At 44.2% G+C, this 27702-nt stretch overlaps 1 protein-coding gene across 1 annotated transcript; it reads left to right on the top strand.

Annotated features, from left to right (window-relative positions):
- On the top strand, positions 1-26024 carry FBXW10B (F-box and WD repeat domain containing 10B). Its single transcript, XM_066612885.1, has 14 exons — positions 1-535; positions 938-1084; positions 2201-2407; positions 2499-2626; positions 3452-3571; positions 4008-4117; positions 9927-10130; positions 11770-11891; positions 12737-12885; positions 15213-15355; positions 17240-17398; positions 19859-20139; positions 24486-24620; positions 25162-26024. The coding sequence occupies exons 1-14, from the start codon at positions 1-3 to the stop codon at positions 26022-26024; spliced, it is 3303 nt and encodes a 1100-aa protein (XP_066468982.1).
- Positions 26025-27702: the final 1678 nt, after the last annotated feature.

Genomic DNA, 27702 nt, shown 5'->3' with positions numbered 1-27702 from the left:
ATGAAGAAGCCTCTGGTTTTGCCAAGAGAACCAGAGCTCCTGTCCTATAAGCTGGAGTACACGCCTGACCTGCGGTGTGAGAAGCAGACAGACTTGGTGCCTGTTTGCCACCGCTGCAAATCCTGCATCTTGTCCTGGAGGGTCTTCTCCACCAGAGAGTGGTTCTTGCGGGCCAGCCATGGTTCTCAGAGGCAATTCCTGGTGGGCATCATCAAACGGTTCAAGAACCAGGACCTGCTGGTGTATGCCTGGAACCTGCTCCGATCTGTCACCAACAGCAAGGAGTTCACCTACAGCCGGTCCTGTGTCACCTCCAGCTTCGCCCCCTCTTTGGCCTTGGATCGGGCCCTGAAGCCACAGCAAGTGGCGCAGTCTATGGCCAGCCTCTGGAAGTGGTTCTTACATGCCAGTTTCTGGACCAAAGCAAATTACATATTACTTCTGCTGCAGATGTGTGACTCGCAGTTGGTGCTTATGGCTGTGAGCCTGATTCGCATTCTCTTGTCCCGAAAGAAAACCAAGAAGGTGAAAGCAGGTAACATGGTCACATTTTCAGGGGGCTGAGGATACCCTCTCAGACACTCAAGCAAGCTTTAAAGCTCTGGCACTCACTCAGCACTGGCTGATGCTGGGCTAGCACTGGCGGAGCACTGGTACTAGGGCCCGCGAATGTGCCTTATGCACCTTTTGCAGCAGTGTGCACCAGCAATGAAGCGACGTGCAAAGCTTAGGATTGGGCCCTTCGTCTCTCATGAATTAAATCCAACATGTCTGATTCCAAAGTGCTCTGATTCTGGTGAGGGAGTGTGGTGAGCCATGAGTTTGGGTCTGTTTGTTGTCTTCCCATCTAGTACCATTTTCTGTAAGATGTTTCGGTGTTTTCATTTTCCATTTCTGGTCTGACCTGGATCTTTCCATTTCCACAAATCTCTCTTAGTTGAGGGTAAAGCTGAAGATGAAGAGCTGACTGTGATGGATCAGCAGAAACCCGACTCTGATGACCTGACCGATTTTACAGCTCTCTCCACTGGTGATCCTTCAGTCTTTGAAAGCACTTTTCCTTCAGATAGGAACACCCCATTTGGTATGATGATGATTAACAGCATTTATATATCGCTTTTCAACAGAAAGTTTACATATACATACATACATACAGCAATTCTCGTATGCTGTTTTTCACATTTAATTCATCCCAGTGCAATACTGTAACCTAAGCCATTGTGTATATACACAGCACCAAACCAGACTGATTTTTTTCCTTGGCAGTTCACGGGGTCTATCATGAAGCCTGCACTTGCAGCATCCCAAATACTGGTGTCAAGGTATGGGGTCCTTTAATGAAATCCACAAGCCTCATCCCCTATTCCTATCAATTTACCAGGGGCACAGGAATGCCCCTTTCGGTGCCCCCTCATAATTTATGCACTGTAAATTTGTCACAAATCCTGGGTAAAAATCCAGCATGGTTTCCACTTCATTGTTTCAGCTATACCTCTGTGTCGAACACGTAGGGCACCACGGGTGGGGTGGGGGGAATAAGGGTGTTGGCCGAAACGTGGAGATCAGGTGGGAGTGGACCATTGGAACAAAACTTATTATTTCCATTGTGCAACTTACCAGCTTTAAACAGTGACCTGCTGGACCCATCACATCTTACACATTTAGGCATGCACAAGCAACAACCTGAAAAGGGTGCACTTTAGAGAAAAGACCTGTGTGATATTTGGAAACAGATGGCCTGATTCACTGAAATACCTGCTAACTTTATCACAGTAGATGGTTCCCTTTTTCTAACATGAATTTTTGATAGTTTGGGACAAATTCCATCCCATTATTATTTTTTGTGGATTTCATTTTTATCCTGTCCTTTTTCCGAGGATCAAGGCAATGCGCCCATCACATATCCATTTCATGTTCACAACAGGATAGGTTAACACCAAAGTGAAAAATCAAGTGTTTGGAAACTAACTGATATCGCAGGCTGTATGTCACATCACCTTCATATTCTACAAAGCTTCATTCACTTGGCAAATATATGTAGAAGTCCTATTGCTCAGAGGTACAGTCTACTAGTTCAGGGTGCATCATCAACATTTTTGAAGATACAGAGGGACAGCTGTGAGGTCCTAACAACCCCCTATGCTGCCCCTTAATGCAACATTTACTGACTTTCTGGCTTTTTTTTTTTTTTAAACTATAGGTCCTCTACAAGTGCAAACGGTTTGGTCCACAGACTTAGATGAGGGGTCTGAAGGCAGCTTTGAGATTGAGGATGCCATCACTTATTGTTCCGGTGCACTGAATGTTACTACTGAATCCCCCACTCCCATGAAAACCCCAGTTAATATCAACAGATATAAAGATTTCATTCAGTGCCTGCCTATCCATCTGTCCAAGCGCATATTGGGTAAGGATCACTCACTTATCTGCCCCACAGCCCCCTAATCATTCCCTTCTTTAGCAACAGATCAACACATTTCTCTTTGGGATTTTTCTAGGAATGCTGGACAACAAGTCCTTGGGCAGATGTGTTTATGTGAGTTCATACTGGGCCTTCCTGGTCAGACAAATAAGGAGGGACATTGCATCCCACCGTATGCTACATCATCAGATTGTGTACTTTCAGGTACTGTTCCGTAGGGCTCTCCTTTCCTCTAGGTAACTGAAGCAAGTGGAGAATTTCTTTCCTCATGCTTGCCGCTTAGCAGACTTTCATGACTTCTTAGGCCCCAGGCTGTTTCCCTTCTAATTCTGGCTGCTGTCCTTCTCCACTCTCTTCTGCAGAGGGCTGCTTGCTAGTGTTTGGTGGGCACAAGTGCATTCTGAGAAAGCACATCTGCATCTAAGAGTAGCTTTCATCTGGGCCATTTTTTTTGACTTACATCACATGTAGTATGGGGAGCTGGGGGGGAGTGATCTACCCCCTTACTTTTTGTTCTGGCTCCCTGTTTTTAGAGAGCTGTGGTTGACCATAATATATCTTAATTGGGGGAAGTTGGGGTGGGTGGGCCTATAAATGTAATTAAGGACTATGGTGGACTTTCAACTCAATAGACAACCCACTTTTTTCTGTGTAACGCCATGCTGGCTATTATTGTACATCTGCCATTCTGACTTTACCTGCATGTCCCTAGCAGCAGCTTGGCTGAAAGCAAGCACCACTGTGACTGACACTTGTCCCTCACTGAGCAAAGGGACCAGGAGGTAAACAGTAGGACCTTGCTGAAATGGCAAATCTAGAGTTTCCAATTCTAGTATTACAATCCTACACTATGTTTTTAGTATTTGTGGTTCTCTTGTTCCACCACCTGCAAATATGGTGTGTAAGCAAGTAAACGTTGCTTATGCTTATGGATCATTTCTTATCTCTCTTTTCAATTCAGACATCTTTATTTAATGGGCTGCATCCTCCTGCACAATTCCCTGATGATGTTTCTTGTGTCTGTTTCAGGCGTCCTGTCCTAAACGAGCAATGGCCAGCTATGCCCGGATAGTCAAAGTTGTCATTCCTCAGATAACCGAAGATGGTGAAATAATCCTACTTAATGGTCGAAGCAAGCTACAAGTAAAGGTGCATTGTGGGTGTTCTGCCTTCATGGAATTCCTTGGACTGGAATTGAGTAGGTGGTGGGAATATCTGGGGCTCTGCTCAGTTATCTACCATTGATTGTTTATGTGGCTAACTGGAAAATGGAAGTCATGCCCAGAGCAAAGAATGTGTGGAGGGTGGGGGCGCAGTGCATTCTATTTCCTGTACAAAGGAACAATAGCCCAAGTTTGCACAGCCTGTTGTGTGGTTATGTATACCTGAGCAGTCCCATTGCACTGCATGCTGGTTGGAGGATGCTGCTGGTGAATTTCTTGGAATGGAGGAGGGGAAGTGGGGGATGTTCATTGAAGTAGGAAGACAGCACCTTTACTGCATGCAGTGCGCTCTCTCTCTCTCTCTCTCTCTCTCTCTCTCTCTCTCTCTCTCTCAGCCTAATTGCTTTTTCTTCTATTTCAAGGATACTGAACACTTGCAAAAAGCGTATCATGGCCAAATGACATCCACTATCAGGTTAGAAGAGAGGAACATCTTCTGCAGTGGCTACAATGTTCGCATTTTAGTAGACCAGTATGTATGCATATGTGAATCTCTCCTCTAAAATATTTGTATTCCACCCTTCAGGTTAGAAACCCCACAAGGCAGTTAATAATATAACCGTTCAAATACAGTGAAACAACAAGCATATTGAAATTGAAATTATTTACAATAAAAAAAACAAAAACAAGAGCAGCAGTCACAGACAATAAAGTTGAAACGTTCTAGAAACCTTGAACAAGAAATACATTTTAATGGCATATTTAAAGCAGTTAAAGGTGGAATCCTAGAGAGAGTTCCACAGTTGTGATGCCACCACTGAAAAACTCTGTCCATGGTTCCCATCTGACAAATTTGTATCGAAAACGATCAGAGAGCAGTATTGCAAGGCTAATCATGAAGTCCATTTGAGCTTGTAGGAGCAAAGGAATGAGTCATCCTTAATGGCCCTCAAGAAGATGATCCCTAATGTACCCAGCACAGAGCATGTTCATCCTCATTCTATCTTCCTCACCCTGCCAAAATCCAAAAAAATGTGTCTCAAAATTGCTGTCCCTCAACATGTGGAGCTTTTCACATACATGAATCCTCTGGCTTGGATTCCAGGATTTCCCCCCACTTCTGGTGAGTTTACCAATAGTGAGCACATGCAACTCTGTCCCCAGTAAGTGTTATCCTAATGGAATCTTCCTCAGCCCCTTGCCTGTGTCTGAGGTTAGGTATCAGATGTAGAAAACCTTTCTTGGTTCAAATCACCATCACTGTAAGAACTGCCAGCATTGCAGTAAGGTAAGCACACCATATCACTGTAAAAAGAAGGGCTTAAATACAAAATACCTCATTTTTTTTTCTATCAGTTTGGTGGCCTGACTTCATGGGCTTTCCTTCTTAGGTCCTAGGAAGAGAACATTTTATACCAGCAAGGAAGCATAGCTTTGTGTTGCTGTTGGCTTGACTTCCTCAGAAGTAACTGTTACTACAGAAACTGGAGATATATTTTGTTGGATGCTCTGCATGTATTGTATTGGCAACCTTCAGTCTCGAAAGACTATGGTATCGCGCTCTGAAAGGTGGTTCTGGCACAGCGTCTAGTGTGGCTGAAAAGGCCAATCCGGGAGTGACAATCCCTTCCACACCGGGAGCAAGTGCAGTCTGTCCCTGGTCTGTCTCCCTGGCTATGGGCCTTCCTTCTTTGCCTCTTAGCCTCAGACTGTTGGCAAAGTGTCTCTTCAAACTGGGAAAGGCCATGCTGCACAGCCTGCCTCCAAGCGGGCCGCTCAGAGGCCAGGGTTTCCCACTTGTTGAGGTCCATCCCTAAGGCCTTCAGATCCCTCTTGCAGATGTCCTTGTATCGCAGCTGTGGTCTACCTGTAGGGCGCTTTCCTTGCACGAGTTCTCCATAGAGGAGATCCTTTGGGATCCGGCCATCATCCATTCTCACGACATGACCAAGCCAACGCAGGCGTCTCTGTTTCAGCAGTGAATACATGCTAGGGATTCCAGCACGTTCCAGGACTGTGTTGTTTGGAACTTTGTCCTGCCAGGTGATGCCGAGGATGCGTCGGAGGCAGCGCATGTGGAAAGCGCTCAGTTTCCTCTCCTGTTGTGAGCGAAGAGTCCATGACTCGCTGCAGTACAGAAGTGTACTCAGGACGCAAGCTCTGTAGACCTGGATCTTGGTATGTTCCGTCAGCTTCTTGTTGGACCAGACTCTCTTTGTGAGTCTGGAAAACGTGGTAGCTGCTTTACCAATGCGCTTGTTTAGCTCGGTATCGAGAGAATGAGTGTCGGAGATCGTTGAGCCAAGGTACACAAAGTCATGGACAACCTCCAGTTCATGCTCAGAGATTGTAATGCAGGGAGGTGAGTCCACATCCTGAACCATGACCTGTGTTTTCTTCAGGCTGATTGTCAGTCCAAAATCTTGGCAGGCCTTGCTAAAACGATCCATGAGCTGCTGGAGATCTTTGGCAGAGTGGGTAGTGACAGCTGCATCGTCGGCAAAGAGGAAGTCACGCAGACATTTCAGCTGGACTTTGGATTTTGCTCTCAGTCTGGAGAGGTTGAAGAGCTTTCCGTCTGATCTGGTCCGGAGATAGATGCCTTCTGTTGCAGTTCCAAAGGCCTGCTTCAGCAGGACAGCGAAGAAAATCCCAAACAAGGTTGGTGCAAGAACACAGCCCTGCTTCACTCCGCTTCGGATGTCAAAAGGGTTTGATGTGGAGCCATCGAAGACAACAGTGCCCTTCATGTCCTTGTGGAAAGATCTGATGATGCTGAGGAGCCTGGGTGGACATCCAATCTTGGGGAGAATCTTGAAGAGGCCGTCTCTGCTGACCAGGTCGAAAGCCTTTGTGAGATCTATGAAGGCTATAAAGAGTGGCTGTCGTTGTTCCCTGCATTTCTCCTGCAGTTGTCTAAGGGAGAATACCATATCAGTGGTGGACCTGTTGGCTCGGAATCCACACTGCGATTCTGGATAGACGCTCTCTGCAAGTACCTGGAGCCTCTTTAGTACAACTCGGGCAAACAGCTTTCCTACAACGCTGAGGAGAGAGATGCCGCGGTAGTTGTTGCAGTCACCCCTGTCACCTTTGTTCTTGTACAGCGTGATGATGTTTGCATCCCTCATGTCTTGAGGTACTCCACCTTCTCTCCAGCAGAGACAGAGGATTTCATGCAGCTCAGTGACGATGATCTCTTTGCAGCATTTTAGGACTTCAGCAGGGATGCTGTCTTTTCCAGGTGCCTTGCCAAAGGCAAGGGAGTCCAGGGCCACGTGAAGTTCTTCTAGGGTTGGTTCACTGTCAAGCTCTTCCAGCACAGGCAGGCACTCAATGTTGTTCAGTGCTTCTTCGGTGACTACATTTTCTCTGGAATATAGCTCAGAGTAGTGCTGCACCCAGCGTTCCATCTGCTGCGCCCGATCCTGGATGACCTCGCCTGTGGCAGACTTCAGAGGGGCAATTTTCTTCTGTGTTGGACCTAGGGCCTGCTTGATACCATCATACATCCCCTTGATGTTGCCCGTGTCAGCTGCTATCTGTATCTCGGAACAGAGCTGGAGCCAGTAGTCGTTAGCACATCTCCTGGCAGTCTGTTGGACTTTGCTGCGAGCAGCTCGGAGGACCTGCAGGTTGCGCTCACTGGGACAGGCCTTGTATGCTGCTTGAGCTCTCCTCTTTTCCTCAATGACTGGTGTCAACTCCTCAGAGTGGGCTTCAAACCAGTCTGCCGCCTTGTTGGTCTTTTTGCCGAATATGGACAAGGCGGTGTTGTAAACGGTATTCTTGAAATGTTCCCATCTGTTGGATGCGTTTGCGTCGGCCGGGCCTGGAAGAGATTCCTCAAGCGCTTGTGCAAATTCCTCCACTTTTCTCTGATCCCGGGTCTTGCTGGTATCAATGCGAGGTCTTCCTTCCTTTTTCGTGTGATAGAGTCGCTTTGTTTGCAGTTTCACTCTGCTGCACACCAGGGAGTGGTCAGTGTCGCAGGCAGCACCATGATAACTGCGTGTGATCTTGATGCTGGGAAGGCTGGAGCGTCTGGTGAGGGTCAGGTCGAGCTGGTGCCAGTGCTTTGATCTTGGATGTCTCCAAGAGACTCTATGTTGGGGCTTTGTGTTGAAGAACGTGTTGCTGACACAGAGACCGTGATGACAGCAAAACTCTAGCAGGCGTTGGCCATTTTCGTTCATCCTCCCAGTGTCAAACTGACCTAAGCAAGTGGGCCATGAACTGTTATCAGCACCAACTCTAGCATTGAAATCGCCGAGGATGAACAATGGCTCTTTTACAGGGATTTTCTTGACAGTGGTGGCCAGGTCATCATAGAATTTGTCTTTGGCTTCTGCTGGAGACGACAGAGTCGGTGCATAAGCACTGATGAGAGTGATAGGTCCTGCTGATGACTGGAGCTGCAGGGACAAAATTCTTTCACTTCCCACAGTAGGTGGGATGATGGATTTCAGCAGGGTATTTCTGACCGCAAAGCCAACGCCATGTTCCCTGGTTTCGTTTGGTGGTTTTCCCTGCCAGAAAAATGAGAAATTTCTCTCCTTGACAGATCCGGAATCTGGCAGCCTAGTCTCTTGAAGGGCGACGATGTCCATCTGCAGTCTGCTCAGCTCCATGTCGATGACAGCTGTTTTGCGTGCGTCGTCTATTTCTTGCAGGTCATCAGAGAAGCCAGGTGTCATTGTCCTAACGTTCCAGGTGCCCAGCTTTAGGGCAGTAGTTTTCTGTTTTCTGTTGCATGGTGCAGAGTTGTCGATCCGCTTGTCGGTTTTCACCCTAAACCCCACGCACCCCATGAGGTTAACGGACCGTGGCGAGGCAACACCTTACTGGCTGGGGACTGCCCAGCTTAAGGCGGGTGGTAGCTGCCCAATGAGATGCAATGATCTCTCCCACCGTCAGAAGCACCCCCTGGCGTCATGCTCTACGCCAATCGAGCAAAGACTTATAACCGGTAAACTGCTGCTTCCCGTGTTGTGCCGACGCCGTATGGCGAAGTTGGAGTGTCCTCTCCAGTGCGCGAAGCCTGGGTAAAGAAGGTATGGAGGATAGGCTGTTACCCATGCAGCAAATCCCCCCTCTCCACGTCGCTGGAATGGTCCAATGGAAAGGCAGAAGCCAATACGGTTGGTTCCAGCGGCGTCGCAGGAGTTGCCAGAACGTGACTGTGTTCAGCCATGAACTGCCTAAGGGACTCCGGCTCCTGATTTTGCCTCGAGGTTGACTCCTGAAGCCTTTTCCAGAACTGGATGTAGCCACAAGGCAGTGGAGGTTTGAGGTCAGAGTTTCCTTCTCTTAGATGAGCTGCCTTCCTAGGCTGACGAGTCCCATCTACCCATCTAACTCTGCTCTGCAGAGTTCTATCATATATGGATTCTTGCTATCGTTTGAACACATCAACTCTAGATTGGATTGTATGCACTTCAACAAAAACAGTAGTATGAAGGCAAATAGCCATTTATGTTTTCATGGAGGGGCCAACAAACTCGAGCAGTTAATATATGGACTGTACCTTGAGTTCGTAAAGTCCTATAAGAAGTTCATGAAGCATATTGCATGACAACAAGGATCAATTAACTCAGGAACAAATTGCTAATCCCCCTCCTCTGTTGTCTCCCTTGTGTCTCTTTTTGATTGTGAATCTTTGGGTCATTCTTGTCTTTTCACTCTGTGTGAAACATTATGCACGAGGACGGTGTTATATAAATACAGTAATGAGGATTTTACTGGCTGTGTGTCAATTACTGAAAATTGTGCTCATAGAATTAAGATATTTTCTAAGGTGTCTTCTACTATTCATTTAAAAATCTGAAAGTGTAAAAGCAATCAGAATGATTCACTATATTTGGAGCACAGAGGAACTCCAGTTTTAAGCTATTTGAGTTGAGAACTCCTCCTAATACTATTGCGGCTGTCTGGGACCAGGTCTCAGAGTATGGCCTGAAGACACATAGTACAGTAACTGTGCTGAAGCTAAGCAAGTATGTGCCAGGTCAGTGCCTGGATAGGAGATATCTTGGAATCTATATGTAAACTGTCTTGAATTCCGTCATGAAGGAAAGGCAGGTTATAACTGTCATGCTATGGGTGTAATCCTAACCCCTTTTGTCAGTGCTTTCCAGCACTGAAATAAGGGCAATGCAGCTCTGAAGTAAGGGAACAAACATTCCCTGACTTTGAGGAGGCCTCCCTGAGTGACACCCAACTGCAGGATGCAGCACATGTCCCATTGGCACCGCTATGCCAGTGCTGGGAAGCACTGACATAAGGGGTTAGGATTGTGTCCTAAATCAGGTTCCTATTTCAGCATCTGTTTTCTCTTTCAGGTTGGATCCAAATAGGGTGATCCACTATAATGGTGGGAAGTTGATGGCCATTGGTTCTGCAGATCGAAAAATTCACTTTCTGAATGTGAACATGACAAAGGAAGTCCCTCCTCTCATTCGTGGCCATGCAGGTAGCATCCGGGCCATATACCTCAGTGAACCGAACGGCTTCGTTCTAAGTGGCAGTTTTGATCTCAGCATCAGGTGAGTCCTGCTGCTACTAACATTTTTACAGAGCATTTGGATTCATTATCCAAATGGACATAATCTGCAGAAAGTTCAAGGCTTTATGGGCATAAACTGCAGAAAGCCACACTGGCTTGCTGGCTGACAGTGCTGCTTTAAAGTGCTTTATGGCTGCTTTACAGCAGCCTGTGTCCTTAAGATAGGATTGGACCATAAGGAATGCAGAGATGAGAGGCATGAAACTGACATGCTTCAAAGACAGTGGACTTTATTCATACAATTTTTGAAATTACAAAACAAGCATATGGTTTTCTTATAGTGACAGAGAATGTTCAAAAGTCTCTTTCAAATATACTTTTTATGTATATCTTAGTTAAGGGGTTCTCAAGCTTCCCCCTGCCATGACCCACCTGTTCTGCGATGGAGAGCACCACAGCCCATCTCCTTCTTGGGCACTGGGTCTCCACAGGCCTCAGAAGACCTCTGCAGGCCTCTGGAATTAACTGGAAGTAACTTTCACAAACCTGGAAGTAAACCACAAGTGACTTTCGGCTGCTTCTGGAGGCTTGTGGAGGCCCAGTGCAGACTCCAATTGCAGCCTCCAATTACATTTGGTTGATTCCAATTTGGAGTCAGCCGGATTCAAGAGTGGGTAAGAGGGCCTAACCTAGGACCCACTAGACATTGGGTTGTGACCCACCAAGTGGGTTGTGACCCACATTTTGAGAAACTCTGATTTAGTTGAATATTTTAGTGTTAGTATATGTTAACATTTTTGATTTTAAAAAATTAAAAGATGGTTCTGCTTACAGAGCTCCTAACCAAGCATAAAGATAACTAACAAACAACTATAATAAGTTGTTTGTAGGTAAATTCAGCAACTGTTACCCTGCACATGCCCAATCTTGTCTGATCTTGGAAGCTAAGCAGGGTCAGGCCTGGTTAGTACTTGGATGGGAGACTGCCTGGGAATACTGGGTGCTGTAGGCTTATACCATAGTCTTTCGAGATTGAAGGTTGCCAACCAGGTAAATTCCAGCACTCTTCAGTCTTTTTTGTTGTGTTGGCTTTATGCCAATAAAGATTTAATAATGATGATGATGATGTTGTTTGTTTTTAAATCAGCTTTTGAATTATTTCTTGATATGCCCAAAGCACATTTTTAACTTTGAAGCTGTCTGTTATATTCCATTTCATCTCTCTCACACACCCCAATACTCAGTTCTCACACTTCATTATAGAACTTGCAAATCTGTACCGACATATTTTAGTGCCTGATTTTAGGTTAGATTGGGCAAGCAAGTGATATAGGTGGACTGATTATTGGAGCCTGTCTCTACAAGACAGGATAATTTTGACACTCCAATCTGCTGATTCAACCCATCAGACCTGCACATGCCATGTAACGATTGTACCATACCTCAGCTATACATGCAGACATGAGAAAATGTGATATTGACAGCAGAATTGCCATCCCCATGCAGAATGTTGTGCAAAGCATATTTCTTCTAGGTACTAGTTCTAGCACTAGTTGTGTTTTAGTGATGGTGCAAATCAGCAGCATCTTTTATCAATATGTCCTGGGTGTCGACAATGAACTATTCATGGCATTCAGAGTGTGTTTGTTTCTTTGAGCCTCTTGATCTGTGTTATTTAGGATGTGGAGTATCATCACTGGTACATGTGCAAAAATTTTTAATGGCCACTCAGGATCCATCACCTGCTTGGATGTGCACAAGAACAAATTTGTGTCAGGAGCCAAAGACTGCACAGCAAAAAGTGAGCAAATAGGGGTGTGTGCCAACCCTAGGGGATGAGGGGAAAGCTGACAACTTTAAAATCCATGGAATGAAAAACCAATCAGTTTACAGGGAGATATGCATATGAAAATTATGTATAAGATTCTGTATGAGGTCTGAAAAATGATGATGTATAACAGGGGTCTCCAAACTTTTTGGCCAGAGGGCTGCATCAAATATCTGACGTGGTGTTGAGGGCCGGAAAAAAAATTTAAATATAAAATTTAAATAAATTAGAGATGGAACTTAGATGAGTGAATATCAATCTCTCTGGCCCTCAGAACACCCTCCAGACACAACCAGGGCACAGCTCTGGTCATGTACAGTTGAATGGACCAGAGGCTTTCAGGGGACAAGAGGCTGGCTGCGGGCTGGGTAGAGGCTTGTCACAGGCCACATCTGGCCCCCGGGCCGGGGTTTAGAGACCCATGATGTATAAGATTCCTAATTTGTTTACCATCTTCCTAAAAAAAGAACTAGTCCTGCTTTAACGCTTTACCTGCTCTCTTGAATGCAAGGTGTTGGACACCAGATTATTTTCACACACACTTCCCAAGGATATGACGCAGGAAAGTGTAGATTAACAAAGGTCCTAACCAGGTCTATTCCTAACCAGGTCTATTCAGAAGTAAGTCCTATTTTGTTCAATGGGGCTTACTCTCAGGAAAGTGTGGTTAGGATTGCAGCCAAAGGTACACAAAACTGAAATAAAAATGCAGTTAGACACCATTGAAACACAACAATCTCTGCTAAATATACTGTGTATCCTTCTCTGATGTAGAGACCTGCCATTAATTAACAGCATGTTTTTTTGGTTCTCAATAGTATGGGATATAGAAACTGGGAAATGCCTGAAGACTTTCAAGCACAAAGGAATTGTCTGGGCTGCCAAAATGAATGACACTCACATAGTGAGTGCCTGTGACAAGGGTGAGGTGAAAGTCTGGCATGCTGAAACATTTATACTGATCAAGGTATGGCTCTTGTGTTGGGTTTGCTTAATTTTGAAAATAATGTTGGCTCAATATCTTGCACCAGCCAAGACATAGGTTTATATCCAAACCCTGTCTTTAGTGAGCGTTGGCAATTCTCCCTTCCAACCCATCTTGTCCCTAAGATCTCCAATCCCTTGGAAACAGGTTTTCATGGCTGGGAGGGAAGGGTAAACCACTAAAAACCATACCCTTCTTTTGTGTGAGCAGAAGATCACATCTGCATGTGATCAAATACTGATATGATCCATATAAAGAGATGCTTGTGCCTAGTTACATTAAAAAATATGATAGTGAGACCAGATTTATTAAAACTAATGTCGTGTTATAGTAGTTTAAACAGTCACATTGATGTTCTGTTATTTCTTCTAATTAAAAAAAATGTTTTAGAAGGACTAGAGTCGACATCAGAAGTCAGCATTGTTGGATAGCTGCCCAGAGCCCTCAGGAATGGCTCGCTGCTGATCCTAGATGTCACCTGTATGACAATAGCCTTTATATAGTGGTGGCTATCCAAGGATCCACCCTGGTAGGAGGGGGTCCTTTTCCAAAGGAGAGCACTCCTTGGAAACCTGGCCTGTTGACAGCACTAACATTTTGTAAAGTCTAGAGTCATGCAGTCCAAGGAGACTGGTGTTTGATTTGAATAAGGATAAAATTGAGTGTTGGGAGACTTAGGACAGACAAAAAAAATATTTCTTTACTCAGCGTGTGTTTGGTCTGTGGAACTCCTTGCCACAGGATGTGGTGACCGCATCTGGCCTAGATGCCTTTAAAAGGGGATTGGACAAGTTTCTGGAGGAAAAATCCATTACAGGTTACAAGCCATGATGTGTATGTGCAACCTCCTGTTTTTAGAAATGGGAAAAAATCTGTGTATAAATAGGCTGTTCCCTTTCAGTCCACTAAGAGGGCTAACATTAGTAATACAGGTCCAGCCTATTTATACATGGATTTGACTCAACATGAATGGCCACCGCAAATGAGAAGGAATGTGCTGATCCCTGGAGAAGGGGAAAAATGCATCCCTTTAAAATCAGTTTAAAAAACTGAACAGTCCTTTAACAATAGCCTCCTTAATGAGAGGGGGGGGCAGCTGGCTGACAATCCATCAATCCTTCTCTCTCCAGAAGACCCCTCCCTTCCCCTTGAGCATGTTTGCATTGGTAAAGGGAGGGACTGAGTGAAACACTTGGAGGACAACTGATTGATGGAATGACTCTTATCTTACACCGCAAAGGTCAGCAAGACTATTTTTAAAGCACCACAGCAAAGAAACTTTGTTTTTTAAATTGATTTGCTATAATGCCTTTTTTGCCATCCACCTGAGTGCTTGGAAAGGAACCCACGCAAATAATGAGGTTCAACCTGTCGTTTACAGTATATATTCTTGTTTGGGGTTCCATAGCAGAAGCCTGCAGAAGGGTATTCCTCTTTGATACGAGACATGGATAAATTCAGGAAAACATGGATTGATGCACACCACAGAGAATATGAGATCTGATTTGAAACCTCGGAGACACAAGCAAGAGAAAGTGACTAGCTGCAATAAACTTGTTATTTCTAGTTAGCTCCAGAAAAAGTCAAACCCAGCAAAGCCATGATATATCAGGATAATTAGAGAGGTTTATTCTTGATCCATCCCCAGCAACTGATATGCAAAGTACAGAAACATGCAGAGCTTCCCCTATGTTGAACACTTTCATCAGATATGCCCCTTATTGCAGATATGGGATTGTTTTTGATATTTTAGCCATAGTATTTACTGATATAGTCACTACTCTGACTTAGGCCCCAATGCTATTTGGAGCTTACCATGTCGGATCTTTTGATCTGGCACCATATGTCCCGGTTTGGTGGCATTAAAGCTGCGCCACTGTTGTGAACTTTGGAGCCAACTAGTGCAAATAGCCAGAAGCCCTGCACATGACAACGGCTCCTGGATGCCCTGGCAGAGCAGGTAATATTGCAGAGGGGGAAGTTCAAGGGATGATTTGGGCAGGGAGTGGGTGGTTTGAAGGCATATCTTCCGTCTCCTGTCCCAGCATGTCCCCTTCCTTGGACTTATGCCAGCTAAATAGATGACTTAGGACTGAGGAGACCCATTGGAAGCCAGGTGGCCTAAAGGGAGGAAAGTAAAAAAGATGTTTACTTATCTCTCCCAGATTGTCTTGTCATCGTCCCCCACAGAATATAGAATGCGCTTTGTTGGCAATATTACTTATAATGGGCTGGTGGGAGATAGGATTGCATTGTACATCATGTGATGCCTAAAACAGCACACAAAATGGGTCTGTTTCTTGTTCCAGAATTTGGAAGGCCATCTAGGCCCTGTGAAGTGTTTGTCATTTGATGAGTGGCATCTTGTGACAGGAAGTAATGACGGCTACATCCTAGGATGGAGCATGGTGGGAAATCACAAGAGATGCTTGATGGCTTTCAGGCACCCCATGTAGGTATTGTAAACTGCTCATGAAAAGCTATAGTGTTGCAGCATAGACAAAGTGGCAATTCAGATTAAAAACAAACCAAGGGTATAACCTAGCTGTTTATGAGTGGAACCTAAAACAACAGGAAAGTCATGGGTGGTACCTGGTAGAATCTGAAGCTTCCTGGCTTTTTTGAGTCATATAATATGTGATACTTAGCAAAGAGCCACTGTGGTTAGAGTACTAAACCAGGGCCAGAATCAGAGGTTCAAATCTGCTCAGCTGTGAAGTTCACTGAGTGACATCATTACCTCCCACAGTTATTATGAAGATAAAACGGGGCGTGCAGAGAACATCTATTCTATGCCATCATGACCTCCTTGGAGAAATGGTATGATAAATGTGAATAACAGCAACACAGTTTACTGGTCACACAAGTAAAATACTGCTTGGCTGGCTGGCTGGCTGCTAAAGTCTCCCACTTGGTTTTGCACCCTGTTGCCAGAGCTGAGCAACACAATGGGCGCCTCCTGCAGCCAATCAAAGAACAGGTTTCTTGAATGAGGGTGGGCTTGAGAAAGAAACAGGTCTTGCCTCCTGGGATGGGTAGAGAAGGCAGCTGTGATGATGGGAGTCCTCCCAAGGGGGCTTAGGCAAAAGGAGCAAAGGATGGTGAGGGGACACTGAGGAGTGGTGAATCATTGTAGAATTATTTCAAGAGTAGGCCTGGGCAGGGGGTGCTAACTGTGGTAGCTGGGTTGAACATAAGGGATGGCTTTGGGCCAGAGAGAGAATTTGGTTGGCAGACAAGGCCCTTGGACAAGTGAGGGCTGAAGACAATAGAGGCCTCTGCATAAAACCTACTAGAGATTCATCAGACCTCCACAATGTTCTACAAGTCTGTCTTTTGGTGAAATAAGGCATAGGTCTTTGAAAATGAGAGAAACCGATATCTGGCCCCCCTCTGTCCAAACTCCTAAAGTGATGGGGAAATCAGCATAATAACTGGCCACCAAAATACAGGATATATGTATATTGAATACTTCTGATGACGTGTATACTGGATGGCTCTGTATTGTGCATTTCTGAATTGGGTCGGTGGAGTGGTGTGTTCCTTTGGCTTTCCTAATGTTTTCTGTGTTTTTGTCCATGCATTTGTGAGGATTTTTTAAAAAGTTATTCTAGCATAATAACGACCGAAATTGTTTTTAAAGAAGCCCAAGCCAGTAGAATGTAATGGTACTTCTCTTCAGTCAAGTTTCTTGGAAAACTCCATCTTCCACTTTCTTTGTTGATTTGATTAGATTGTGATAAATAAATGGCTCTCAGTGCTTCCCAAACTAATTAGCACTGGGACTCACTTTTAAAAATGACAATCTATCGCAACCCACTAGACGAGAGAGAGAGAGAGAGAGAGAGAGAGAGAGAGAGAGAAGAGAATATTGTATTTATTATTAGTAACTAATACATTATTAATTAATATTAATCGGGGTCCTGTGCTCCCGAGGCTGCCGGAGACCTTACATACAGGATGTGCGCATAAGCATTTGTTAGACTCTTCCTAGAAATGGAGTTCACGGACTGTTCCCCCAAACTTTCCTAGGGTACACAGAAGGCTAAACTGGAGAGCATGACGTTCAGTTAGAAAGCAGGCCAGACAAAAGGCTGAAACTGGGTTCACACGTGATCTATGGCATGCCAATTACTATTTGGAACAATATGGGGCATTTGGATTTGGGAGGTATGAAGATGACCTCATACCAGCTAATGATTTTCTTCTGCAATGTTTCAAAAGCTTTTCGTGACCTACCAAAAATAAACTCGTGACCCACTGCTGGGTCCCGACCCTCAGTTTTGGAAACAGTGACCTAACAAGATAGCCTGTCTCAATAATGTCACATTTGCAGGGAAGTACTGTACCTGGGATTTCTCTATCTGAGAGTGATTAGTGGGTGCGCTGATGGGAAGATACGCATATTTAACTTCTTGACCGGAACCTGCCTGAGGATTATGAGAGCCAACAGCAGGGGTGACCCTGTTACATCTTTCTGTATTGTGGAAAACAGGTAAGTAGAAGTCATTACTTTCCAGTTCTTAAGTACAAATAAACAACTATCATATACATTTGCAAGGTAGTAAGTAGGATGGCACATGAACTTCTTAGCTAGGATAATCCAAAATGTTCCAACAGACACACAATCCTCAATTCTAACATATTTATTTAGATGTAAGTCACTTTGAGTTTACTGGAGCTTATTTCCAGGTAAAGTTGGAGACGGACCAAGTCTTTAAGTACAAATTTATGCTTCAGGATAAGAAACGTACAGTCAGATAAAAATTCTTCATTTAACTTAAGCCAGGCACCCAGTGAGCATTCAAACTTCTCTCTTCCTTTGCAAAGAACTTCAGACTAGGCTGCCACTGAATTTTGTCGAATATAAAATATGAGCATTCTCTGCAAGAAAAACTTCTGAGGAATTTCAGAAGTAGCTAAAAAGTGTTTTGCTGAGTCTATTTCTCAAGGAGTTCTTCAATTTTTACGGGCTTTGGAGGACGATACTCTTCCCCCCATTATCCACCCCTTGTAACTTAGGCCCCAAGCCTATCGATGACTAGTGCTGCTGGAATGAGCATTTTGGCAGTGCTAGGTGTTTTCCAGCTATTGCAAAAGGCAACATGCTGGAACGCAGGGCTTGTCCACTGCTGCAAGTGGCCACCTCAGTATGCCAGTGGACTATAGAAGCCTACCAGCTTAGTAGGTACGTGTAGGGAGTGGGAGGGAGGCAGGGGGTTGGTGGAACAGAGTGGTGATGAGGGGGAGAGGGGGGCAAATCGGGTCCAGGAAGGGGCATGTTTGGTGGCAGTAGCGTCATCCAAATCCAAACCTTCTTCCTGGACTCAATCCACCTTCACAAATCCACACGGACTGGTGCCAACTATATTGCTGGCACATGTCCAAGTAGACCTACTGGGCCGGCAAGGGCTTACTCCAGGGCATTGCCCCCAGGAGGCTTCCAGAGGCCAAAACTCTCCACTGGATGCAGCAGGTGCCATGTTGGCACCACTGCATTGCCATGGAGGGTGTTATGGTGGATTGGGCTGCCTCTTATACACGTTTTGCAGGCAGAAGGTCCCAGCTTTAATCTCCAAGTAGGGCTGGGAAAGACCCCATCTGAAACGGTGAAGAGCTGCTGCCAGTCTGCGTTGACAATATATAGATCAATGGACCAGTGGTCATGACTCACTATAAAGCAGCTTCCCGGGTTCCTATTATATTGTGTTCGGAATCAGTGCACCCTTGGTTTTTAAACAATTGATGTTCATCCACCTTGGTAGATTATATGCGCCACCAGTGCTTTTCTTGTGGAAAAAAAGGTGCAGGAACTCACAACTTGTTAATCTTTTATTTAATTTATTTATTTATTTTTAAACCATTTTTTATTGGAGAAATAAAATATTTTTTATGTGCTTCCCCCCTAAAGATGAACTTACTTCTGAGTAGACATGCATAGGATTGGGCTGTCAATCTCCACATCCCCTTCCCCCTAGCTATTTTTTCTACACATAGGGAAAAATACTGTACAGGTGCACTTGTAGCGTGTAGTATGTAGTGTGGCACTACTTCGAGGACAGGAAGCAGTGAATGGATTCCGAAAAATGGCTTACATGAGTTCCATGTAGTAAAATTACTCTAAGCAACTGTGGGAGTAAGAACAAAAAAGAAATTCTTACATGAGAGGGGTCCTTAGGTGCACGTAGAAACAGCTACATTTGCAAACAAGCAATTCAATATGGTTTAATTCAGGTATCAGAATACTCTGTGTCTTTGGGAAGGCGCTTGGCATGCAACTGTATGTTCTCTGCTGCCCTGAGCAGCCGCTTTGCATTGCTGGAGAGGAGCTGCAAAAGCTGGCTGGCGGAGGGCATGCTTGTGGGGGAAGGACGAGGAAGATCTCTGGCAAGGCTGGACAGCACGTTGTACACACATAGAATCCCTTTTCACCTGCCCTTAGCATGTGAAAATGGGTGCAGATATATATCTCTGCCAGGATTAAGAGCCCAATCCTAGGTATGTCTACTCTGAAGTAAGTCTTGTTCTAGTCAATGGAGCTTACTCCCAGGAAAGTGCCTAGGATTGCAGCCTAAGAGCCCAATCCTATGCATGTCTACTCAGAAGTCCACTTTAGTGAATGGGGCTTACTGTTGATAGGATGGCATCCTTAGAGTCCAATCCTGTGCCTGTCTACTCTGCCTCTATTTTGCTCCCCCCTCCTGGAATGCCTCCGAAGGGGAGGGGCCCCTGCAAAAAGGTGCCGGAACTCCGTCCCCCCGTGTTCCATTAGAAAAAAAGCCCTGTGCGCCACCATGTTAAGTTTACATAATGTAGGCTAGCCAGTGTAGTGTAGTGATTAGACCTGGAATGGGGAGACCTGGGTTCAAATTCCCACTTAGGGATGAAACTTGTGCATCTTGGGTCATTACCACTGCTGATCGTAATTAAATTATTCCTTCTTTTTTCCCCCTAGACTTCTGATCAATGCAAAGGGCAGTGTTGTTTTGTTTCAGTTTGAGGATGTGAACTGGGACTATACAACCACGTCTGAACGAGTAACACAAAGAAAAGATCATAGCAAATTTGATGATACACCTCTCAAAATAAAGCCAAATCCATATTCACATTCTGAGCGGCTGAAACGGGCCAAAAAGAAGAACTGGAAATTCTATCAAACAGAAGAAACTCGGCATGAGACCATGCTTTCCTATTACATTAGCCGGCAGTTCACGAGAGGCTCCAAACCTACTTCAGGTACAGAATTTTGCTTTTCGTGCCCATCAAAGTCAGTTTGATGTTGTTGGGTGATGTTTTGTATGCATCACTATGTGAGATGGAATAATGAGTAGAAAGACATAGTTATGGGGACTCTCCTCTTCCGATGTTCTCCCAGGATGTTTGGATGGTACCTGTAAGGCTTCAGTTCACAGGTGGTCTTTTCTTCTGATTCACATGATTAATGACGTACACTAATATGTGGACTACATTTGATCCACAGTTCATGTGACATGTAATGAAATTGTGGTCTGATTCCCAAACTCTCTACTCAGTGTATACTGAGCTGGGCAACATGGCAAAGCATTCCAACAAATCTCTACACCACTTGCTTACTGCAGAGTAAACTGAACTCAGCCTAAATCTCAGCAAGTGCAGAAGATCAGCTGGGAGAATATGTCTGTGTTTAAGAACAACACTTTCTCGGATTTTTTGGGCAATAGGTGGGATTTAAAAAATCATGTAAATAAAACATTTACAGGTTTTAATGTACAGCACTCTATGAGGTACCACTGTTTATACTGAGTATCCAGAGAGTTGATGATCTCATGGAAGTATTTTACAGATTGTGAGCCTCATTACAGCCAGGTTGGTGGTGGTGGTGGTGGGGTGGTAAACTGACAGCACCTGGCTCAGTAGTTATGGGCTGGGCACAGTCCTAAGAGGAAAAATGAAAAAGGAAGGTGAGACAGAGGATAGGGAGACGAAAAAGGAGGAGAAGGAAAGAGAAGCAAGAGAGGAAAGTAGGATGAAGTAGACTAGACTGTGAACTTTTAGTTGAAAAGCGGTATATAAATACTGTTGTTAATAATAATAATAATAATAATAATAATAATAATAATAATAATAATAATAATAATAATAATAATAGACTGAAGCAAGTGGAGGAAAGCCCAAAAGGCAGAGGAAGACAGCTGGAAGCTACAAGGGACCCCAGAAAGGGGGGCAGAGAGAGAGAGAGAGAGAGAGAGAGAGAGAGAGAGAGCAGCTATCAGGAGAAGCCTAGGCCCATCACGAGGGCTGAGAAGGGCTGTGGCCAGATTACTCTTGGGAGGAAGACACAGGCAGGGATAAGGGGCACAAAGTAACAGTGGGAATACCCTTCCCCAACCACTAAATTCCCCTTGAAGGAGAGCCAGAGGGTGGGCCCCAAAGCTTATCCCTGGGAGGAACTTGGGCATTCTGGTGATGCAACCAGTTGCTTGGGGCCTGAGGTATCCCCATAGAGCCTACCCTAGGCTGCCTTTTAGAAGGTGTACCACATTTCGGTCACCGTGTAGGCCTTGAAGACAACATGAGGAAAAGGGTGATGATCCCAGGAGTGGGACAACAAAGAACTGTTTAAGAGCATCTTCCACGTGATATTCCCTTACATTGGGGCTGTATTGCAGCTGCATTGGCACTGGAAAGTTGGATAGGATTGGGCCTTGGTTTCTCATACCCCCTGGAGCTTCCCACTGCCATGGCACAGATACTTTTCTAGATGGGTGGCAGAGAAATTGTAGTGATAAAATCTGACACAAAGACTGTTCCATTGAGAAATATATTGTCAATATACCCCAGATATTAAAGAGGTTTGGTGCATTTTTCCCCTTCTATTAGGTTGGCATAATGGGGGCTTTCTTATGCTCCAGTACATCCCTTGATTTTTTTCAAAATAGGATTGAGAACAACATTGTAATGGGGAAGGATTAAGCCAGTAGCCACAGGGCCCAATTCTATCCAACTTTCCAGCACCGATGCAGCCACAATGCAGCCTCTAAGTAAGGGAACAATGTTCCCATAAATTGAAGAGGTCTTTGTGACTACCAGCCCACCACAGGATGCAGTGCACACCCCATTGGCACAGCTGCACTGGCACTGGAAAATGGATAGGATTTGGCCCAGTCAGCCCAGAGTTAGGCACGATCCCGTTGCTCAGGAGGATTTTTGTGCAATTGTGCATGTGAGGTGTGGCCTGTAAGAGGGATCCTATGATGTGTTTATGGTGGCTTTCTGAGTGGTACACTCTGTCCTCAGATGTAGGAAAGGCAAACCAGGAGGATTTTCACATGTCACATACATAGATGGTCCTTCCAAAAAGGATTCCAGTGGTGGTGCAGTTCTGTAGCCAGTATTGTATATTAGATTAAACTGGCCATTTATTTCCTAGATGTATAGATTACTTCTTAATAGTGTTCTCAAAGTGGTTAACATTAAAAGAATAATATTAATAGGCATTGTCTATGCATAGAAAATAGCACTGTCTATGAAAAAGATGCTAAAATTAAAGGCAAGACAAATGGGCTTTCTGTAGGTAAAAATACAGCTGCTGCGTCCAAAATTAATTTCAAGCAAGGCAAATATCATTGGAAAGAAAAGGATACAAAAGGTGGATAGAGGGGCCTCTCTGGGCTGGGAATTCCAGAACAGCAGTGCCACCTAGAGATACAATATTTTGTGACATGTTGAAACTATGGGGGAAAAGACCATTTCTGGAAACAATTGACATGTGGGGAAACATGGAAATAAATGAATACGTAGAATGTCATCAGATCTAAATCAACGACATTCTGAATATAAAATGAATTCTATATAAAAGAATTAGCACTTAAACATTGTGGTGTTTGTAGCATTTTTGAAATGTAAAAGTATACCTGCCAGGCAGTCCAATCCTAATGAAATTCCCCTGCACCAATGCAGCAGCACCAGTGCGGCTTGCTCTGTCTTGCTGGAAGAACCCTCTTTGTGAGTATGGGAGGGGATATCAGTGCCCCTAAATTACTAAACAATGGCTTACCACAAGGTTCGGTTCTTGTACCTCTCCTTTTTAACCTAAATATAGCTGACATGCATCACATAAAGGCCATGAAGTTTGACTAAGCAGATGACGGGACTATAGCTACTCAACATAAATCTTTCAAGATAACTGAAGATGTCCTTATTTCTGATTTAGATATATTAGATAAATATTTTCATAAATGGAAGCTACAACCTAATCCAAGTAAGATGGAAGCACCATGCTTTTATCCTTGTAATAGAACAGCAGGTAGAGAGCTCAATGTACAATTTAAGGGAAATCAACTTATTCATATGTATCCTAAATACCTTGGGGTCACTTTGGACAGGACACATTCTTATAGAGAGCATTTGATGAAGACTGCTGCCAAGCTGAAAAGTAGAAATTATATCCTGCATAGATTGTGCAGCAACAGACATGCTGGGAGTATCTGCATTAAACCTGGTTTACTCAGCAGCAGAGTATTGTACCCTACTCAGCAGGGTAGATGTACAATTGCATGAGACAATGTGTATTGTTAGTGGGATGATTTGATCCACTCTTACATACTGGCTGCCTGGTTTGAGCCACATACCACCTACAGAAGCAAGACGGAAAAATGCCCTCCTACAAGTATATTTGATTATTGATAACTCCCAGTTGCCAATATTGAATGATGTGGCCTACCTGGAGTGAAATAGGTTGAGTTCTAGACATCCTGCCATTGTTACTGCTAAAGCACTCGCAGAGGAGGATTTTAATATTTACAAGATGTGGAAACCACATTGGTCAGAAAACTGTCCCTCATAACCTTGAAGACTGCCCTATATTTCCATAAACCACCTGGATTAGACCAGCCTCGTGCGGTATGGATAACATTAAATTGAATTTGCACTGGACATGGCAGATGTGCAAATGCCCTCTATAAGCGGAGCACAATATCTTTTCTAAATTGTGACTGTGGGGTTGAAAATCAAACTATCCAACATCTAGTGAGAGACTACCAAAACAGAGCTTATAATGGAGATTTTGCTGATTTGCTGGCTGTGACAAATGAAGTAAAACATTATATTTGTAATTTAGATATAAGTTTGTAAGATTCTTATTAATATTTTATATTTTGCATTGTAATCTCTATGTTTTTATTGAAATATGATGAGCATGTGCCATATGATAAATAAAAATAATGTATCCTGCAGGGGAATTCTGGAGGCCTCTGTGAGGTAAGAGGACATTCGCTAGCCATATGACTGGTGCAAGTCTGTGTGCAACCGTGTTGGCGGATCAGGCCCAAGAAGGGGGATTGCTAGAAAAGGAAAAGACCCATTGAGAATGGTATTAGGCAAATATGTTGGGAGATTTTTGTAGCCGATATTGAGTTAAACATGCTGACTGTAACATAGCCCCATTGAGCTATGAAAACAACTCTGAAATTAAAAAATTTGAAGACTGCACTCTCATAGCCATATTTTCCATATGTTTGTTGAAAACAAGACCCACTGAAAGCAATAAGACTTGCCTCTTAGGAAGTGCACTTAGGATTACTGCCTAAACCATTCTTTTCCAGTTCTTCGTAATGAAATGGTAAAGGAACAGCCTCCTGGGACCAGTCCAGATATATGCAAGAATGTGGTATCAATGGACAGCAAGCCATGTGACAGAAAGAAACTCTCTTCTCTTGCAAGGAGAAAGGGACAGAAAAGTGACTCAGATTCTGAATCTATATCAACTCTGAAAGGTTCTTCTGGTAAGGGGGACTTTGTGGATTGTGTGATTATGTTACAAGATGCTGATCTTTCACTCTATCCAGTCATAGACCAGTTAAGCAGGTCATGACACTTTAAAAAACAAATGCAATTTTTAATACATACGCTGAATTTTTTTGTAAAGATTTTGCATAAATAGAATATGGGGCTAGAAGAATAAAAATGAATGAATAGAAAGGGTTAGGGCAGGAGATGGGGAGAATATATTACTAGAAGGTAACAGATGTGAAGCTAGAATCAAAACAGAGTCAATAAGCAGTGAAGATTGTGTATACCATAAATGTAAAATACATATTCTACACGATCTCCTTCATACCCACACTGCACTTCTGCTTTATATATAAACAACTTCCTGGGACAGTGGTTGTCATGCCACACCATAGCAGCCACTTTGATTTCATTAGTAATTCTAAATCAGCAACACTCATGGCTTCCTTTAGATCCTTAACTTCTTTTTGCAAACAGATGATGAATCAGGCGACGAGTCTCCAGCTCCTGTCTCTACCATGCATGGCCAGATCTCTGAGGCTTTTGTAAACTACATCAAGAAGAAGCATCCTCTCGGACCCATAGCTACTGACCAGATGCTCCTTACTGTCAGCACAATACAACATGCCTACAGGGCTGATGTAGTCAGCATCAACATGGCATACAACATGAAAATCAAGGATGCTTGGGGGCCAGACCACCCTCAGAAAGATCAGCATAAAAAAAGTTTGCCTCCCCAAATTCTAAAGCAACAGAAAATGGATCTATCATCCCAGTTGAAACATCTGAAGTCTGCCAGTGGTACTATAGGTACCAAAAGGATTTCCACCCCCTATGAAACTAAAACACTTCAGCTCAATCTAAAGAACTCCCTGCTGGGGGACAGTGTGAAGTCCTTTATTCCGTCGCCCACTCTTACACGTTCCAAATCATGCAGCAGCATAACAGGGGAGAAAAAAGCTTATACCTCCCAGGTCAAGATCTCACCTCCAGGGGGGAGGCAAGTCATTGGCCACTTTACAAGCTCCACCGAATCCATGAAAGTGCCTCGAATGAAGATTGCCCAACCTGATTCACAATTAATCTTACGACGACCAAAACCTTTCTTTGCCCACACTCCAAACCCATATCGGCTCAATACTGGGTTCAGGCTCTTGACAACACAACAAATGAAAGAGTATGCAGAAGTGAAGGTATCTGAGTATCAGGCAAAGAAAACTGAAGTTATAGCAAACCGACAAAAAGTGTGCAAGAATGCCTGGTTAAGGAAAATTAAAGGTCTTCCCATCGATGATTTCACCAAGGAAGGCAAAATTTCTGCCCCTGAACTGGGTCAGAATGTTTTCATCTGAGCTTAACTTTTCAAAACAGCCTACTAGCCCTTTAAAATAAACACAGACCAGACAGCTGGTATTGGAGGGTTTAGGAGCTGTTTGAATCAGCTACATCCCTATTTCAGAAGTTATGGCAAATGTGTCTAGTTACGCAGACTCTGAGATAATGGACAAAGTGGGACTGCTTTTTGCCTGGATTGCACCTGGTCTGCTTCCTTTCTCAAGCAAATATTGTTTCACTTTGTAACATGTGCAGTTTTAACTCCTGTTCTCTGGAGAAAGGCTTATTAACATGATATTGGAATGATTCTGTTTGTAAGCTTTTCTCTTTGTGTACAGCTCATAGTTCAGCTCAAATCTTCATACAAATGCCTACATTCTGCAATTTTGAGGGTGTCTGAAAACCACCACCAAATGGCACCTGTTCACAGAATAAAGAAACTGCAATGACAACCGCAGCAGTGTCTGCTTTGTATTGAATTCTATTTTGGGTTGAGTTGCTTGTTTGACCTATGAGCGTTGTTTGCACATATGGAAGCAGCAGTGGACATTGTGGCCCACTCCACAGACCATTCTTGGTCTCAGAACAGCTCCCAGACCTGACGAAAAGTTGCAAATGCAAAACGGAAGTGGCTTTCAGTTGCATCGGGAATGCCTTCTGAAGACATTGGAAGGCCAGCACAACCTCCTGAGGACCTGGCATGGCCCCCAGGTGAGTCCCTGTTGTGTTGCGACCTGGTCCCCCTTCTCTGTGGATTTCATTATCTATGGATTTTGGTATTCGTGGAGGTGGTGGACCAAACCCCCACAGAAACAGATTGTCCACTATATATACAGTCACCCATCATCTTAGGCGCAGTTGACTTGCATGAATTCAACTTTACAGGCAAAAAACTGTAAAGTTGTTTTGTTTTTGGTTTGGTCAGCAAACCATAAACAAAGCAAACAAAGCAAACAAAGAAAACCAGCAGTTTAAATAGTGCAGGCAATTCCACCCCCTGGTGGAATTCCCCCTGGTGGAATTTAGGGCATGACTAAATACATGCCCAGGAGCAAGTTTGAGACTGGAGAATGAAGCTGCTGTTCCCCCAGGTTCTGCCATTTCCAGATGTCAGAGAGTTTCAAGGTAATTTTGAGTACTGTATATGTGATTTTAGCTTTACACACTGACTCTGGAACATGTGAGGAGTGACTACTGCCTCTCAGGCAGTCCTTGAGAAACACATTTGACTTATTTGTGCCTATTCATACCCATGCAAATTGCTCAGATAGCCTGAAGTTTTTTTCTCAGTGAAGGTCTTTTGAAAAAGGTTTCAGAGGCAGCACCTGAGCATTTCTGCTGATGAAGTCACTGCTTCTGCTGCAGAAGTCCTGCATCTCCACTTCCCCCCACTACACTGCTGTTCTCCACTGTCCTCCAGACTTCCTCTTCCGCTTTCTTCTTGTCTTCCTTTTCAAATTCTGTGAAAGGGAGGGGTGCTGGTGCCTTCTTGTGCCTGCTGGTATGCTATCAGCTGAGAGGGGTGGCAGTTGGTGCCATGAGCCACTGGGTAAAAGTGTGGTGGCATCTGATATCCCACCTCAGGGGAAAGGGTGGTGGCACCTGATGACCAGCCTTAGGCACCAGAAAGTCTTGGATCACCCCTAAGTAACCCCACCATGTTTTTGATCAGACTGAGGAAGCCTCGTCTTGAAC

Source organism: Tiliqua scincoides, chromosome 2 (assembly GCF_035046505.1).
Source record: "Tiliqua scincoides isolate rTilSci1 chromosome 2, rTilSci1.hap2, whole genome shotgun sequence".
NCBI classification, from domain to species: Eukaryota; Metazoa; Chordata; class Lepidosauria; order Squamata; family Scincidae; genus Tiliqua; species Tiliqua scincoides.
Note: the sequence above shows the minus strand (reverse complement) of the source record. Positions and strands in the feature narration are given on the sequence as shown.

Coding starts and splice junctions, on each gene's coding strand:
- FBXW10B (XM_066612885.1), top strand. CDS start 1: ATGAAGAAGCCTCTGGTTTTGCCAAGAGAACCAGAGCTCCTGTCCTAT. Junction 2,627..3,451: donor ATCAGATTGTGTACTTTCAG/GTACTGTTCCGT, acceptor TGTCTGTTTCAG/GCGTCCTGTCCTAAACGAGC. Junction 17,399..19,858: donor TTCTGTATTGTGGAAAACAG/GTAAGTAGAAGT, acceptor TTTTCCCCCTAG/ACTTCTGATCAATGCAAAGG.